General features: G+C 54.6%; 1 protein-coding gene across 2 annotated transcripts; it reads right to left on the bottom strand.

The window, feature by feature from the left end:
- Positions 1 to 1,211: 1,211 nt before the first annotated feature.
- On the bottom strand, positions 1,212 to 11,436 carry Pgf (placental growth factor). Of its 2 annotated transcripts, XM_057782952.1 has the most exons (7): positions 10,975 to 11,436; positions 9,769 to 9,808; positions 5,658 to 5,854; positions 5,353 to 5,429; positions 3,532 to 3,561; positions 3,372 to 3,435; positions 1,212 to 1,984 (listed from the first exon to the last, which is right to left on the bottom strand). In XM_057782952.1, exons 1-6 carry the CDS (start codon positions 11,038 to 11,040, stop codon positions 3,384 to 3,386), a joined length of 462 nt encoding a protein of 153 aa, XP_057638935.1. In that variant the 5' UTR covers positions 11,041 to 11,436; the 3' UTR covers positions 1,212 to 1,984; positions 3,372 to 3,383. The 2 variants fall into 2 exon arrangements, with proteins under 2 accessions (XP_057638935.1, XP_057638936.1); XM_057782953.1 differs by lacking the exon at positions 1,212 to 1,984 and having other exon boundaries at positions 3,368 to 3,431.
- Between the last annotated feature and the right edge of the window lie 3,893 nt (positions 11,437 to 15,329).

The following is a 15,329-nucleotide window of genomic DNA, read 5'->3' as shown; positions in this document are numbered from 1 at the left end:
GCAACAAAATTTATTATATGGCTGGGGGGGGGGGCTGTGTATCACCACGACATGAAGAACTGTATTAAAAGGTCTTAGTATTAGAAAGCAAGAGAACCAACGCTCTATAAGCAGGCCCCTTTCTGCCCCCCTGAGCCCCTGTGCGTTTCAGCCTCAAGAGATAAAGTAGGGCTCTCCAACCAGCACACAGCAGAAAAAGGTGCTCACACCACACTGCCTCATGCGTCAGGGGCGGCTGAGTGTCTGTTAGAAAGTGGTTTGGACTCGAAGAAATACAAGTTTTTCTTTTTTTATTTATTTAATTTTTTTATGGAGGAAAGTGAAGTTGGGAGACAAAAGGAAGAAGAGGGCAGCCGATTCAGGCATTTAGGGCCCAAGTAGTGAGGGGACATTGTGCTTCCAGCAAACCTGGGACAGGGTAGCCCTCCTGAGGTCTTGAGGACATTGGGAGACCCACTTATAGGCTATCCAGAGTGCGGGCTCCAGGCTGGATGTAAGAGGGCCTCGGGTTGGGAAAATGGGGTTTAGAGGAGCCTGGAGCCAAACCTCTCTCCAACTTTTAGAGGTGGAACTGTATATTTGAGGATGGGCGAGCCCCGGGGGCAGTCCTGAAATAATCTATCTAGGGACAGTCTCTGAAGACCATCCAGGGCCATCGAGACAGTAGCAGAGCTCCTTTATCACGTGTCAAAGCCGAGAGGTCCAGCCAAGAGTAAAGGCAGAGCCGGGCGGTGGTGGCGCACGCCTTTAATCCCAGCACTCAGAAGGCAGAGGCAGGCGGATCTCTGTGAGTTCGAGGCCAGCCTGGTCTACAAGAGCTAGTTCCAGGACAGGAACCAAAAAGCTACAGAGAAACCCTGTCTCGAAAATCCAAAAAAAAAAAAAAAAAAGTAAAGGCAGAGACACTCAGTGTCCCCTGGCAAGTCTGGGGTAAGGCTGACCTCTGACTCTCAGCCCATCATTCATCCTGCCTTCTCAGGTCTCGGTTTCCCCAGCTGTGAAAGGGGAAACATATATGATGCCATCCTTGGTGGCATGCCCCCTCCCAACCTGAGATGGCTCTCTGAGATGAGTTAGCGAGGCTCGGAGCCACCATGCCGATCTTGGCTTCCCCCACAGCCCTCCCCTCTCTGCTCTGGAAGACACACAGCCTAGACAGGTTGGTTTCAGACGAGAATGCTTTATTCAAGAGAATCTGGCTTGGCAGTTAGACAGTTCTGGCAGAGACACCCGGTGAGCTGCAAGGGCCCTCCAGGAACCTGCTTGCTTTCCGTAGCCGTAACACCAGGACACACGCCCCTGACTTGCAGCGATAAAAGTCCTTGGGCAATTATTCCCCGTGCAGCCTGCCCTCCGGCCAGTCCCAGGCCACTCTGCCTATGTCCCAGAGAGGGGGCAGGGTGGGTGCTTTGCAAATGATGAAGAGTCAACTTCTAGACTGAAAGGCAAAGCCCACAGGCAGGCTCTGTTCTCCAGAGCCAAATGTCTTGTCCTGGTCTCCAGGGTAAACAGTTGATTGCAGCAGGAGGAGGGCATGGCTGGGTCCCCTCTACTGCATGTCTTCAAAGCAGCCATGGCCAAAGCTGCTGTCCGGGTGGAGCTGGGGACCAGGGTAGGTACTGGGCCTTCTCTTTCCTTCTCCATTTCCCTGGAGAACCAGAGCCTCAGGGGCCTGGCTTGCCCCTTGCGAGGCCACGTCTATGTCTTGCATCTTCCCAAGCCGAAGCTCCCACGGAACCGTGGCTGGCTTCTTTCCTTCTCTCACGTTCTGTTTAAGGCACTGGATTCCTGAGGGTCCTGTCCTTCCATGCTCCTTATCTTGGCGGGAGCAAGTCATTCAGCAGGGTCAAGTTGGCTAATAAATAGAGGGGGGTAGGTACCAGCAGGGAGGGATTTGGGAGGGGGACGGTAATAAATATATGAGCAGGGTGTGGGGTCTCTCCTCTGAGGGGCTGGTCAGCTCCGGGGAACAGCACCACCAAACCTGCCAGAGACCAAACACAGACAAGTCAGGGAGATCAGGACACTGTGGAGGACAAGGTTTCCTCCCATAGAGGAGGGTGGGTGCAAAGGACAAGGAACAGCACCCTGCGAATGCTGCTCACACCCAAGCCAGCAAGCAGTTCAGCTCCCTTGCCAAGCGCTGTCTCACTCTTCACGACACCCCACAGGGATGTTACCTGCTCACAAATGAGGGGCGAAGGTTCAGAGAGTTTAAGAAACTTGCCTAAGGCCACACAACTGTTCGGTGACAGAGACACTTGAAGCCAATCCGGCATCACCCAACAGTGTCTCTGGTTACCTCCATCTTCAGACAAATGTTCCAAAGACTGAGAACCCGTGACAGTGGTTTCATCGTCTGTTTTTTGTTTGTTGGTTTGTTTTTTGAGATAGGGTGTCTCTGTCCTGCAACAAGTTCTTGTAGCCCAGGCTGGCCTCAGACTCAAAGAGATTCACCTGCCTCTGCCTCCTGAGTGCTGGGATTAAAGGCGTGCGCCACCACCGCCCGGCCCAACTGTTTGTTAATAGGATTTTAAAAGTAAAAAAAGAGAGAGAGAGAGAGAAAATTTCAGTGGCGTATGTCTGTAAACCCAGCCCCTGGGAGGTCGAGGCAGAAAGATTGCTGAAAGTTTAAAGGCAACGTGGGCTACATAGCATACCATTTAAAATAACCCTGCATATGTTCACGGCCAACCTAAAATTAAGCAAGAGGCACATGAGTTTTTGATGGTCTCGTTGGGAAAATACCTGAACGAGACGCCCGAGAACCCATGTCTGAGAAATGGCCTGGCGGCACTTGATATCTCCGTGTGTGTGTGTGTGTGTGTGTGTGTGTAACTCCCGCTAGCTTGGTTTCCAGCTACACTGTCGCCTGGCACTACCACCTGCTGCCCCGGGCGCGAAGCCAGGATGGTCAAGGAACAGAGAAGAGAGAAGAAGGAAGGGACCCAAAGACAGAGACACTGACCAGGGAACCCGACAGGGGGGTACTGCGCTTTCCTCAGGGCTGCCCAGAAGTGGCCAGCTGTGGAGCAGAAGGCAAACACTGGAAGAGTGTGGCTGTCACCCGCATGCCTGGCACACAGCAGTGCTTGGCAGAGGCCTGTAGACTAGCCCAATGCTTGCTGTGATGCCAGCCCCGTCCTTTTACAAGGAAAGTGATTGTTTTAAGGCCATACAGAGATAAGGGGCAAGAACTAAGGTCCCTTGATGCACCTTGGTCCTTAAAAAACATGAATTCCCTGTTCTTACCTCGAGATCTCATTTGAGCTTTTGCCTCACCCACCCCTGACCATTGGCCCTTGCTGCAGGGGCGGCCCCCGCCCCTTAGGCCCAGCCTTTCTGCTAGCCCTGAGCCCCAGCACACTCACAGGTGGGGTTCCTCAGTCTGTGGGTTTCTGCTTCTCTCTCTTCCTCTTCCCCCTGATTTTCTTCCTGCAACAAGCCAAACATCAGTACAACATAGCTGAGGCTTCTCAGCTAGGACAGGAGCTGGCAGGCCCCACAACTGCTCCGAGCCAGTACGCTTACCTTTCTGACTTCGTCTTCTCCAGAATAGGCCTAGGGAAACAGAAAGAGACAAGGAGAGAAGAGTAAGTGGGCGCTTCCCGCTACCTCCCCACTTACCAGTTTTCCTAAGTGGTGGTAACGCAGTGGCGCCAGTGCCACTAGGGGGCAGCACGGGAGCTGGTGAAGAACCAGCGGCAGAGGTCCCAGTGCTTGGGCTCCTGCCCTACCTAGGTCCTGGCAACCTCCAGAGAGGCCGGAGTTCCCCCTGGGGGCTCTTCATCACATGTTTCTGCTCGCCCTAGCCACTTGGCATCAAATCTCGGATCCGTCCTTAGCTACTATACTTTCTCTGTTCACTTTCCCCTTTTCTTTCCAGGGTGCATTCTGGGAGTTCCCTCAAGGAAAGTAAATGATGGACAAGACTGTGGACGACAGAGCAATGGTGGCGGCCAGCTAAGGCTGCTCTCCTGGGCTCAAGCGTCTCCCCAACCCCCAAACCACCGTGGCAACAGCAGGGAGTCACCAGGCATGTCCCAGCTCTGCCTTCTGGGGCCGTGGCTGTTGGCCCAGCAGTGAGAAGAAAGGTGTCCCTGTTGCCTGGCCTGATGGAAGGGGATAACTTCAGTATTTCCCAGGAACAGTGTTGAGGACGGGAGAGGCAGCAGGGGCCCTGAGTGTGTGCTGTCACACCTTGTCCTAAGAGTGGCGGGGAGAGCAAAGCTGATGGAGAAGGTGAAGGCCGAGCGGTGGGCGGCTCATGACTGAGCTATTGTTACCTCACTTGAAGTGAACAGGTTGAATCAAGGCCCCCAATATTGGCATAGTGGAGAGAGCCTGGAGCCAGGGATCAAGTTCAAAGCAGGCAGCCAGAGTCCTGGGTTTAGGCAGGGCCAGGCGGCGTAGCTAGTACTAGAGCTATGGAGAAATGGTGACTGCCAGGAAAGGCGGCGGGGGAAAATGCAGTTGCAGGAGTGAGACAGGCCAAGTCTAATCCTAGATCCCTCTTCCACGCTCACAAGGCAGGGAACTGTACGGAGCCTGACTTTCCTCCTCCGCATGCTCAAGGGCATGAATCTCTTCTATCTTGTTCGCCACTGTATCCCAAACACCTTGGCCAGTGTATGTCCCACAGGGGGTACTGGATAAACATGTGTGAGGGGCGATTGCCCTCCCCTTCTTTCAGCTCCAGACTGGGCCCCCACACCCCTAATCGGGTGCCCTTGGCCATGGCAAAGAGCAGCATCTATCTCGTTCTTTCTGAACCTAGAATGCATGGCAGGCCGCTGTCCCCAGCAGCAATGGTTCTGAGAGCCTGGGGGGCAAACAGCAAGGCTGAGCGTTGGCCCCAGCTCCCCGGGGACAGTGAGCAGTGTGCTGCAACCTTAAAGACAATGCTGTATCTCCATTTTCTTGTCCCTTCCCTTCTCTGAGGGTTTCGTTTTGCCCTCTTCTTGGCACGGTTTGCTCCCTCCGGTGGGCAGGAAGCCCGTTCCAGAATCAAGTACAGGCTTGTGATGTCTTTGCACCCATTCCTGAGGCCTGTGGCAGGTGCTGCTCATCTCTGAGGGTGGAGGTGTGACATGCATGGGAGGGGGAACTCTGGCAGTCTAGGAGGGACTCAGCCTTCCCTTCCTACTGTGATTATCTTAGCAGCTAAGCAGCTGGCTGAGGCCAGCTCCTCAGGTCTGGGAGGATGTCTGAGAAAATGGAAAGGTGTTTGCTAGGGACCACTTGCAGCAGGGGAGGCAGTCCCTCTTCTGCCCCAGGGGCCTTCGGAGGATTTGCTGAGGCTTAGCATCTGCTAGGTGCGCAGTGTGTCCCTGCTGCCCACCGGTGACCTACCTGCATTCACAGAGCACATCCTGAGAGAATGTCATCTCCGCGTAGGAAGGATCGCCAGTGGTGGGGATCTTCAAGATCTGTGGGAGGGGAAAGATGAGAACCAGTGAGGAGCCTGTGAGGGGCTCAGAGCCTAGATGGACAGACCCTGTGCTGGGAGTGAGGGACACTGGCTTGGGAACTTGGTTCCTACTGTAGGGCCTTGGCCTGCCTCTGTCCCTCTCTAAGTAATTTCTAGAGAGTCCGCGGGCTTCCGGATATGGTGTGGGCTATGGCAGATGGTGGCTGGTCAGGAAGAGCTTCCCTACCTGCATGGTGATATTGGCTGTCTTTAGCGGCACACAGTGTAGACTCTCGTCCCCGCAGCAGCCAGAACAGCGAGACAGGAGGACGCAGGATGGGCTGAATATGTATGCTACCTCATCAGGGTACTCCTCAGTGATATCCACCAGCTTCTCTATTGGTCGACAGTAGCTGCGGCCCCACACTTCACTGAAGGGCACCACTGTAGGGAGACAGAAGGCCAGGTCAGGTTAGCAGGGACCTGCTCCTTGACGCCCCAGACATGGCTCCTGGGTTCAGCTCACACAAAGTTCACCTCTCCCACAAAGCCCCTGGACCTATATGGGGTCCCTCTGCTCTGGACTATTGCCGCCATCACTCTGGGGTCCCTGCTGATCCTTTAGCTCTCTTTGGGGCTTAAATGTCAATAGAGTAGAATCTTTGAAGGTCCCAAGTTCTCCTTGTGTTTTTCTTTCTGGTTCCAAGACTATGCCCTGGGTCTCTCTTCAGCCTGACCTGGTGCTTCCTGAGCTTGAGGAACTCCTGAAGACAGTCCTTCTACCAGGAACGGCTAACCTTCCCTTGCCCTCTATCCCCACCCCATCACAGCCCCCTCGTGTCCCGCTCTACTTGACATCACTCCTCTGTAGCCAAGAGCAGGCCTAACCACGTGATCCAGCCTCCTGCCTGTGCGGCCCCACCACCCTTTACAGGAGCTAGGACATATCAGTATTGACCCCCAGCTTTGAATCTTACCTGCCTGGGCCAAGGGAGACCATGTGCCTGTACCCAGCCCCCACTCCTCCCTGAAGCCTTCCTTCTCTAGGCACTCTGCAAGGAGCGGTGCTCTGCTAGAGAGCAAAGCTTGGGTCCCCAGCTCACATCCTTCCCACCATCACTGGTGGTTCTTATCTTCCCTGGAGCCAAAACGAGGCTCTGGGAAGGCAGGAGCTGACCCCCGGGTAAACACAGGCTCAGTGACTCCTGACTGATGAGGTGACAGTTCACGGAGGATTACCAGGAACATTCCCGATCCCTGCAATGTCCTGGTGGTGATGGTGGTATCTCTGGGGGGACTGATCTGGAATCCCTCCAAAGATGCTCTTCCTTTAAGGGGTAGCCTGGTACCAGGGTTCCAACACAGGCTCTCAGAGAACTGCCAAAGCCAGACCATCTGGCTCCAGGCCCTATACTTGGCTGTATGACCTTGGGGAGGTCACTTAGCTATTCCAGGTATATCAGTTTCCTGAGCTTGGGAGCGAGAAGCAGCCTGGGAATAGATGGTTGCTAAGGTCACGTAGGCCCTGACAGACTGTCTGGGTTTGGTGCCCTGGTGTACAGTCCTGGTCAGCCTTGAGACCAGGCCTGAATCAGCCTGTTCGCATCTGATGACCATCTTCTCAACTCATGGGAGACTTGGGACCAGGGTCACCTACAAGTTGGCCTTAACAGAGAGCAGTGGCCTTCCCCAGCAGACCCTTGCTTCCGCGGTCCTTCCTAGGAGGCAGAGGGGGCCAAAGTCCATCCCACAGATCCTGCGAGGATACGTGGCTCTAGGAAGGAGAATAAACTTCAGACATAGCAGAGACCCTCGGCAAAGGCTACAAGCTGGTGGAAAACACCCAAGAGGCTGTTCCATGTGGAGCTGGTGGGGCCGCAGGGGCAGCCACCAAGGCAATAAACCGTTCTTATCTAGGCATCTGGTGTCCCGTCCTACGGAGCTCTTTGAAGGCACTTGGGCTAGACCAGGGCCTGGAGGGGGATGTGGGGACCCTCTGCTTTTCCAGGCTGCTGGACACTCTCCCTGGACTCAAGTGGGGAAACAAGGCCTCTTTCCTCACAGGCAGCCTCCGAGTCCAGGGAAAGCCTGCCTTTGTACAATGGGTCAGAGGCCACCTCCCTTCGCCAGCGTCGTGAGCTTCGTGTTTAGTCTAAAGCCCTCTTGAGCACCACACCACTACGAACATTTAATCTCTGCGTGGAAACGTAAATAAGAGAGAGAAGCAGTTGGCGGCACAAAAAGCTCGGCCACCAGGGAGGGACAGCAGCAAAGGGGGCCTAGCTCCCTTACTGCTTACACAAATGCATAATCCACATCCTATCATGTAAACATTTTGGGTTCCAGGACCCCCAAATCCCGAGGCCTGTTTCTTACTGGTCTAGAAAGGCCCAAAGAATTGAGCGGAGGTCTGGTTTACCTGGAGGATCCCTGTCTGGGTGTGCAGGGAAAGCCAAGGCCCAATGAGAGGCTGGTGGAGGAAGCACAGACATCAGCTCCTCCCAGACGTGTGACTGCCCCCTCAGGAAAAGGTTGGGTTTCATTGCTGCGAAGAGCATTCCCACTAACCCCAAATCTGTTCTGGGTAGGAAGTGGGTAGTGACAGGACTGGGAGGGCTCCTCCTGTCAGGACTGGACCCAGAATAGGCTCCTCAGCTACCTGTCCAGCCCTGTGAGTGAGCAGCTATCTGTCCCCAGCGGCAGACTACCCAGGAGGGAAGAATTCCAAGAAGAACCCTGCTCAGTCCGGACGGCAAGCTTCTGGAATGGTCTGCAGTAGCCACTGGCCACCCGCCGGAGCCTAGCTGGTGTCCTCTGGCAAGGCACCCTGCCAGCCTGCCACAAGGGCCACTTCTCCTCACGCCTGCTCAGCTCCTGCCCAGCTGGGAGGCCTGGGGCTGAGCGAGCTGGTTCTATCGGCTACGCTGAAGAGTGCCTGGAGCTTTGCCTGATCCCTGGGGCCTCTCAGAGCCTCAGATTCTTCATCTGTGAAACACTGGTACCTTCCTACTGCATAGCTGATGGTCAAGCCAAGTAACAGGACACGCCCATCCCTGGGACCCGGAAGAACAGGGGTGGACATCAGCGGCTGTGACTGCACCCACCGAGCTGCCTCTGACTCTGGTGTTAGCGGGAGGGGATAGTGAAGTCAGACTTTAACAGCTGGTGCTTCCTTGGTCACAATACAGGCCCCCTTGCTTGTTAGGATTACAGGTGAGCTGGCCTACACTTCGAATCTATACCTCCAAGCCTTCTCCTTGGGGGGTCCTCGGAAGTATATACACTCTTGTCTCTTCCAAGGACTCAGAATCTTACAGCCCTGGGAAAAGTTTTTAATATCAAGTATTTATCTAGTGCTCCCATTTCACAGATGAGGAGACAGAGGCTGAGACATCTTTGAAAGCTGATGCCTGATCTACATACTAAAACTATCAATAAGGGATATGATCTTGGGGCGAGAGAGGCGGCTCTCCTCGACCCCCAGAGAGCACGATACGTCACCAACGTCAGAGAGCTCAGAAAATGGGCAAGTCCATGGAGCTGAGGGAGCTCCTTCTCTCAGTCATTCAGTGGCCCGGGCTTCAGGTGTGAGGCAGGGGAGATAAGGCTCCCATGGCTGGTGAAGAGACAGGTGGGCAGGCCAGCAGAGCGTCTTCCCAGCCCGAGACAGCAGTTCAGCTACTATCCGTGTAGGTGAGGACAACCCTACAAGCATATCCCTTCTCCCATGGTGCTGTTGGAAGCCTCAGCCAAGGCATGTGGCCATCCTCCGGGTCTCAGAGAGGCAGGAAGGGAGAAGGAGGAAGGACCTGGCATGAGCTCCCTGCCTCCTGCATGTGTGTCTCTTTGGCAAAGGTCCTACTGCCCTTTGAAGATTATGTCTTGACACAACCCAGGGCAGAGAGTGAGAGGGCCAGGGAGGGTGTGACACAGGCCGTCTGTTTGTAATCACTGGAAAGGCCTGGTCAGAGCCACACAGGACTCCTCGTCCTGACTAAGCCCCTTGACTGTTTGCCTACTCCATTCAGCTCCCAAACTCCAGCCTGGTCTCTGGCACTCAACACCAACCCTGTCCACTAAGACTCCATCTGCACCCTGACAGCATGCTGGGCAGGGGCTCTGAGCCAGCTGGATGCACCCCGGCTATCCTGCCCTGCTTCTGTGTGCTTGGTGACCCTAACCCATGACCACACCTCTCTAAGTTGCTGGGTCACGAGAGGTGGACTTCAGCTTGCAGACCCTCCCCAGCTTACTACTGGCCTGCGACCACCCTTCAGACCAATTCCTTTTCTTCTGGGGCTTGCTCGTTAGGAAAGAAGAGAGGGGCTCAGCTTGCACAGCTGGCCTGGCTGGCTTACCTTCCACTTCTCTTGAGTTGTTCCCAGCAGACAGGGTCCCCTGTGGTGGACACAAAGGGGCAGCTATGAGGAAGGAGCATCTCCTTTGGGCTCTGCTCTGTGAGTCCCCCCCCCCAGCTCCTCCCCATCCCCCGCACACACTCCACTCTGTCTCAGAGCTGCCTCTTGTTTTGTGCCTGCTCGCGCTACAAACCACCTGATGCTCTGGCCTCAGTTTCCTCATTTGGAAAAGGGGAGGAGACTAGAGGTTTTTGGAGGCTTCTCGTGTTCCAAAGAGCTTATAGTCTTGTGGGGTCTCTCTTTTACCCAGCCCCCAGGCCAGTCCTGCTGGGCCTTCTACAGCCCGCCTTGGCTGGGTGCCAGAGCCCAGGGGGAGGTGATCAGCTGGTGGGAACTCAGGGGCTGGAGCAGGCGGCGCCATGAGCTGGTGTTGCCTGCCAGTAACGTTACACCTCAGGCTAACACTGCAGCAAGCAGGCTGACGGCCTGGCTGCCCAGCTAGAGGACTGCACAACCCATGCACCGCTGGGCTGGGGCTGGAGTCCTAGGGCAGTGGGCAGTGCAGGGGCAGTGCAGCAGGAAGGGAATGCATTGGCTTTGTCAGGATTTTGCTGCCCAGTCTGGCTCCCAGCCAGACTCACCCAGCTCCTGGGAAAAGGGCCCTGCTCACTTCCCCAGGCTCTGCACTCAGGACCTGCTGCCACCCACCAGGAGAAAAGGGCATGGCAGGATCCCTTGTCATATCTGAAGCCCACCCAAGATCCCGCGGCTCAACTGGAGCACTGGTGGGGGAAGGGCCCCATCTCTCCACTGCAAGCTTCTTTAGCTGGTTTCTTCCCCCACTAGGCCAGGTCAGAGGTCCTGGGGGCGCCTGGTTGGTCATGGGGCCTCAACCCTGACCACAAGGCCAGGGAACTGACTGGGATTAGCGGAGTGATGCTTTTAGCAAAGCCATTTGGGCTCCAGGGGCCAGACAGGAAACCTCCCTCATTCCCTACGGCTTCCCTGCCCCCACCAAGACAGCCCCCCAGTCTGTGGGGACTGCCCAGCCAGAGGTCTCCTCCCTGAGGTCCAGACCACCCCCTGGGAAAAACGTGGACATCTCAGCAGGAGCTGCTCTCCAAAGTGGGTCTGTAATTTCAGACCGTAGCCCCCGTTGCTACGGCTGGGACGAGAAGGTCAAGAGAAGCCAGGCCAGGTCCTTACCTGGGAATGTACAGTCAATCCAGCCAGGACTTGCAAGAAGCAAGTGAACAGCTTCATGGCCAGCATCTTCTCAGACGTCTAGAGTCAGGGTTCTTCAAGGAACAATCACCATGCTCTTCCCCTTGGGAGAGACGCTGATACGGGAGGAGAGCTGAGTAAGGGGCTGAGTGTCCCACTCACTGCAGTCCTGGGTCAGCTTGAGCATCCGCTGGAAGTCGGGGAAGTCCTGAGATCACAGGTAAGGTTGTGGCTGAGGAAACTGGTGGGGAGTTGGCCCGGCCAGTCGGATGACTGTGAAAGGGTCCTAGGCGTCCGATGACCCTAGCTCCTCTCGTGGCTGAGCAGAAGTCTGAAGATGCAGTTTCCTGCTCAGACTGCAGCTCCGCTACGAACTGAAGCTAGTCCGCCGCTGGTTTTCAAGGCTGTACATGAGGCGTGGCTGTAGCCTGCCCCGCCCACTGAGCCCCGAGGCCCCAGGAGTGGCGGCCCCGGAGCGCTGAAAGAGGGTTGGCGGTGAGACCTGAGTGCGCGTGACCTCGCAGGGCGTGGAAGGGGCGCTGCCCTCGGAGTTCGCCAGGCCCCTCTGAGCCTGGCGCTAGCTTGCTCCGGGAACAGCCCGCCGCGACGGCCAGGGTTGCACCTGGCTCTTCTGGTGCCACCTTCCGTGGGAACCTTCAAGTGCTGACGTCCAACATCTGCCATGGAGATGGCTGGGTACTTTAGTGACCTCTGCAGGGATCACAGCCTTTAGAAGGTGGCATCTTGCTATGACCGCTCTTGGCCAGTTCCTGCCATGCCTACAACCCCGGGGGATGGGAGTGAAAGATTACTAAGCCCATTTTATAAACTAAGAACCTGGTCCTATGAGAGGGCTCCACCTGTAGATGCTGAACAATGTTCATATTTACCCTAGAAAAGTGTGTGTGTGTGTGTGTGTGTGCCCGCGGGCATCTGCCTGCGTGGACAGGGACCTGGCAGAGAAAGCAAGCAAGCAATGTGCCTCCGGAACCTTGCCTTTATTCCATCTACTACCTGAACTCGTAGGCAAGCACAGGGCAGCCCAACTGTGGGCAGCATACAGGAAACACCCCAGGGCACCTGGCTAGACTTAGGTCCGGCACCACCTCCTCCTGTCAGGCCAGGCCAACTTACTTGAGGTAGAAAATGAATTAGCCTGGTATCACCTCCTGAGTCCAAGCAGAAGGAGGACGTGTTCTAGAAGCAGCAGGGTTGTACTGAACGGAGGTGGTGTCTTCATGGGCATTGTGTGTAGGACTATGAAACCGTGTGTATATGTTACCCACTGAGCATCCAAATCTGTGTGTCACAGATCTGGGGCTTTCGGTATCTCTGTGTGCTTGCATGATTGTGTGTGGTATGTGTGCCCTGTGGCCCTGAAGATGACTGATGTTTGAAAGTGTATCTGCGTGTGTGTTTTGATGGGATAGTGAGTGTGTACCTACCTGCCAGTGTGTGTCCTGAGTGTGTGAATACCTGAGCATCAAGGTGTGACCATGCGTGTCTGTGCTTCTGCGGTCTTTCTTCATCACTACTGCCCTAGCAAACTACAGTGACTAGCCTGCCTGCGGACTGCAGAAACCCGGCAGGGTTCAGAGTCAGAAGCTGGTGGGTGGCTGTGGGGGAGGAGATGGGCCTGGGAGGTGGCTTTGGGATCACATTCCATTCAGAGGCAGGGAGGCCAGGGCAGTCCTGGATCTCACCCCCAGTGACCTCTGCGTCTGTGGCTTGCTGCCCACCCACAAGGGGCTGCCAGAGATGCTGCCTCTCTGTCTGGCAGGCTCTGAGCCCAGGAGCCAGGGGCCAGTCAGTCACGGCCAGCTAAGCGGGGGCTGCAAAGAACATGTTGACGAGCTCCAACATGCTGGTGTTGTACAGCAGACGGATTGTCTTCCTGGCTCCGGAGCATGGTGCAGGGTCACTGCACATGCGCATGGAGGAAGGATGCTGTGGACCAATGTGATACACACTCTATCAGAGCATCTTGTGTTCCCATGAGCGTTTAAGTGTGTCTATTCCCAGATGGATCTGTGTATGTGTGCACAAGTGTGTATGGTACGCCAGCAGGTGCCCTTTGAACATCTTTTAACATTCATTTTATTTTGTGTGTGCGTGTGTGTGTGCGTGTGTGCTGCTGTGGCACACGTGGATGGAAATGGTCAGAGAACAACTTTCCGATGTTGGCTCTCTCCTTCCACCACGTGCGTTCCTGAGATGAACTCAGGTCGTCAGGTTCGGTGGCAAGCACTCCTATCTGTTGATGCGTGTCACTGGCCCAGGTGTGTCTTTTTTATTTTTTAAAAGATTTATTTATTATTATGTTTATGACCGCAGGCCAGAAGAGGGCACCAGATCTCATTATAGATGGTTGTGAGCCACCATGTGGTTGCTGGGAATTGAACTCAGGACCTCTGGAAGAGCTGTCAGTGCTCTTAACCTCTGAGCCATCTCTCTAGACCCCCCCAGGTGTATATTCTTAATTATCTGTATTTATAGTGAATAGATTGAGCATATTTGATTGAGCATGTTTGCCGGTAACTGCACTTGAATAGGGGTATGTACATTGTGTGTACATACATTTGTTCACAAATTATTTCATTTGACATGTATTACCGTTGGGACTAATGAGTCCTGGCCTTCAGCTGCTCTTCCCTCCTAGAACCTTCTAACTGAAGTTACTAGAAGCTGTGCCTAGCTTAGAGGATCAGAGGATGGGATTTTCACCTGTTGGCCATTGACTGCAGTGTATTTAAGCCTACATGGTGCTAATAAAGAGGGGCTTTGGTATCAGTGTTAAAAGGTCTGCGTGTCGGTCTCTGTGTCTGTGTTCTCAACCTCCAGCCCCTTGCCCAAAGCTCGCGAACTGGGGTCTAGCACATAGAGCGCAGGCCCGCGGTGCGCGGCATATTACTTTAGCCATAGTGTGTTTTCTTGTGTGTCTGCACACCACTTATGACCACAGAGGTCAGAAGAGGACGTCAGACCCCCTGGAACTGGAGTTACAAACACACGTGGGTGCTGAGAATTGAACCTGGGTCCTCCGGAAGAGCAGTCAGTGCTCTTAACCTCTGAGTCATCTCCCCAGCTCCCAGCCCTATTGTGCTACCGGCCCGTCCCAAACGCTGGAGACTCAGCATGGATGACCCCTCCACATTTCCATTCCCACAGATGGCTGGGGAGCTGAAGTACTCCTCTTCATTCCCGCATGAACGCAACCTCTTGGGTAGTGTCCCTCGGTCTCTTGTCCCTAAACTCCAGACCCTTCTAAATGCAGCTTTCTGGTTTGTGAGACAAATTTGCCAAAGTGGGTAAGGTGGCAGAAGCCAGGAAGACTCCAAAACCTCCACAGCACGAGGATCATCATCTCTTTCCGGGAGAAGAGCTAGTGGCTCTGTTCCCATGTAGTGTGGCCCTCCTTCTGGACAGACACGCAACTGATTTCAAACCATGTCTCTCGTTCTCTAAGTGCATTCCTTCCACCTGCAAAGTGGGAATGATGACAGCGCTTACTCCATAGGGTCATGGGAGCACTGGAAAGGCCCTGTGTATGTGTGTGTGTGTGTACGCGCGCGCGCGCATGTGTTGCTAATGGTAGTTCTTGGGCATGGTCTCTAACTCAATTTCGGGTCTCTAGTAAAGAAATAGAAATGAGCCGGGTGGTGGTGGCACACACCTTTAATCCCAGCACTCGGGAGGCAGAGGCAGGTGGATCTCTGTGAGTTTGAGGCCAGCCTGGTCTACAAGAGCTAGCTCCAGGATAGCCTTCAAAGCTACAGAGAAACCCTGTCTTGAAAAACAACAAAACAAAAAAGAAATAAAAATGCTACAGTTATATCCCAGAGTCTTTCAGACTAAAGCACATGCATATGCACACAACCCTTCTGTCCATCACAATCCAGCCCGTCCGCCCTCCACACAATCTTGGCATCCGCTGTCATTGAGATTCTCTAAGCAGATCCATCTGCTACGAGGATGGCACAGGCCAGTCCAGCCTTTAGCTCCTTATCAGCAAAGGTCCCTTGATGCTGTTTTAAGGGGGAAACTGATGTTTATTGAACACACATTATATGCCAAGAAGCAGACCTGCTGCTCACAACACATTAACTCACTGAATTCTGCCACGGTTCCATCAAGTAGGTTTTAACTACTCCCACCCTGTCCTGGTGGTGCTGAAGACAGCGTGTAGGAGGGGGAAGGTCCTAGTCTGGGGAGCTAACCTTCCCAGGGTGCTGGACAAGTGTGTGTCAACATTCGGGGTGAGGCAGCATGGGCTCCCCGTGATACAGGTCAGCACCTGGCCCCCAAGCACAGAGCTCCCCCCCCAGTCCTTCTCTGAG

Source organism: Chionomys nivalis, chromosome 10 (genome assembly GCF_950005125.1).
Source record: "Chionomys nivalis chromosome 10, mChiNiv1.1, whole genome shotgun sequence".
NCBI lineage: Eukaryota > Metazoa > Chordata > Mammalia > Rodentia > Cricetidae > Chionomys > Chionomys nivalis.
The sequence above is the reverse complement of the archived record's forward strand: the minus strand, read 5'-3'. Positions and strand labels throughout refer to the sequence as shown.

Bases quoted from the DNA above. Each gene is read 5' to 3' on its own strand.
- Pgf (XM_057782953.1), bottom strand. From the start codon at position 11,040: ATGCTGGCCATGAAGCTGTTCACTTGCTTCTTGCAAGTCCTGGCTGGA. The intron at 9,809-10,974 runs GTAAGGACCTGG...TGTCCACCACAG, and splicing joins GATTGACTGTACATTCCCAG to GGGACCCTGTCTGCTGGGAA. The intron at 5,855-9,768 runs GTAAGCCAGCCA...GTCTCCCTACAG, and splicing joins CAACTCAAGAGAAGTGGAAG to TGGTGCCCTTCAGTGAAGTG.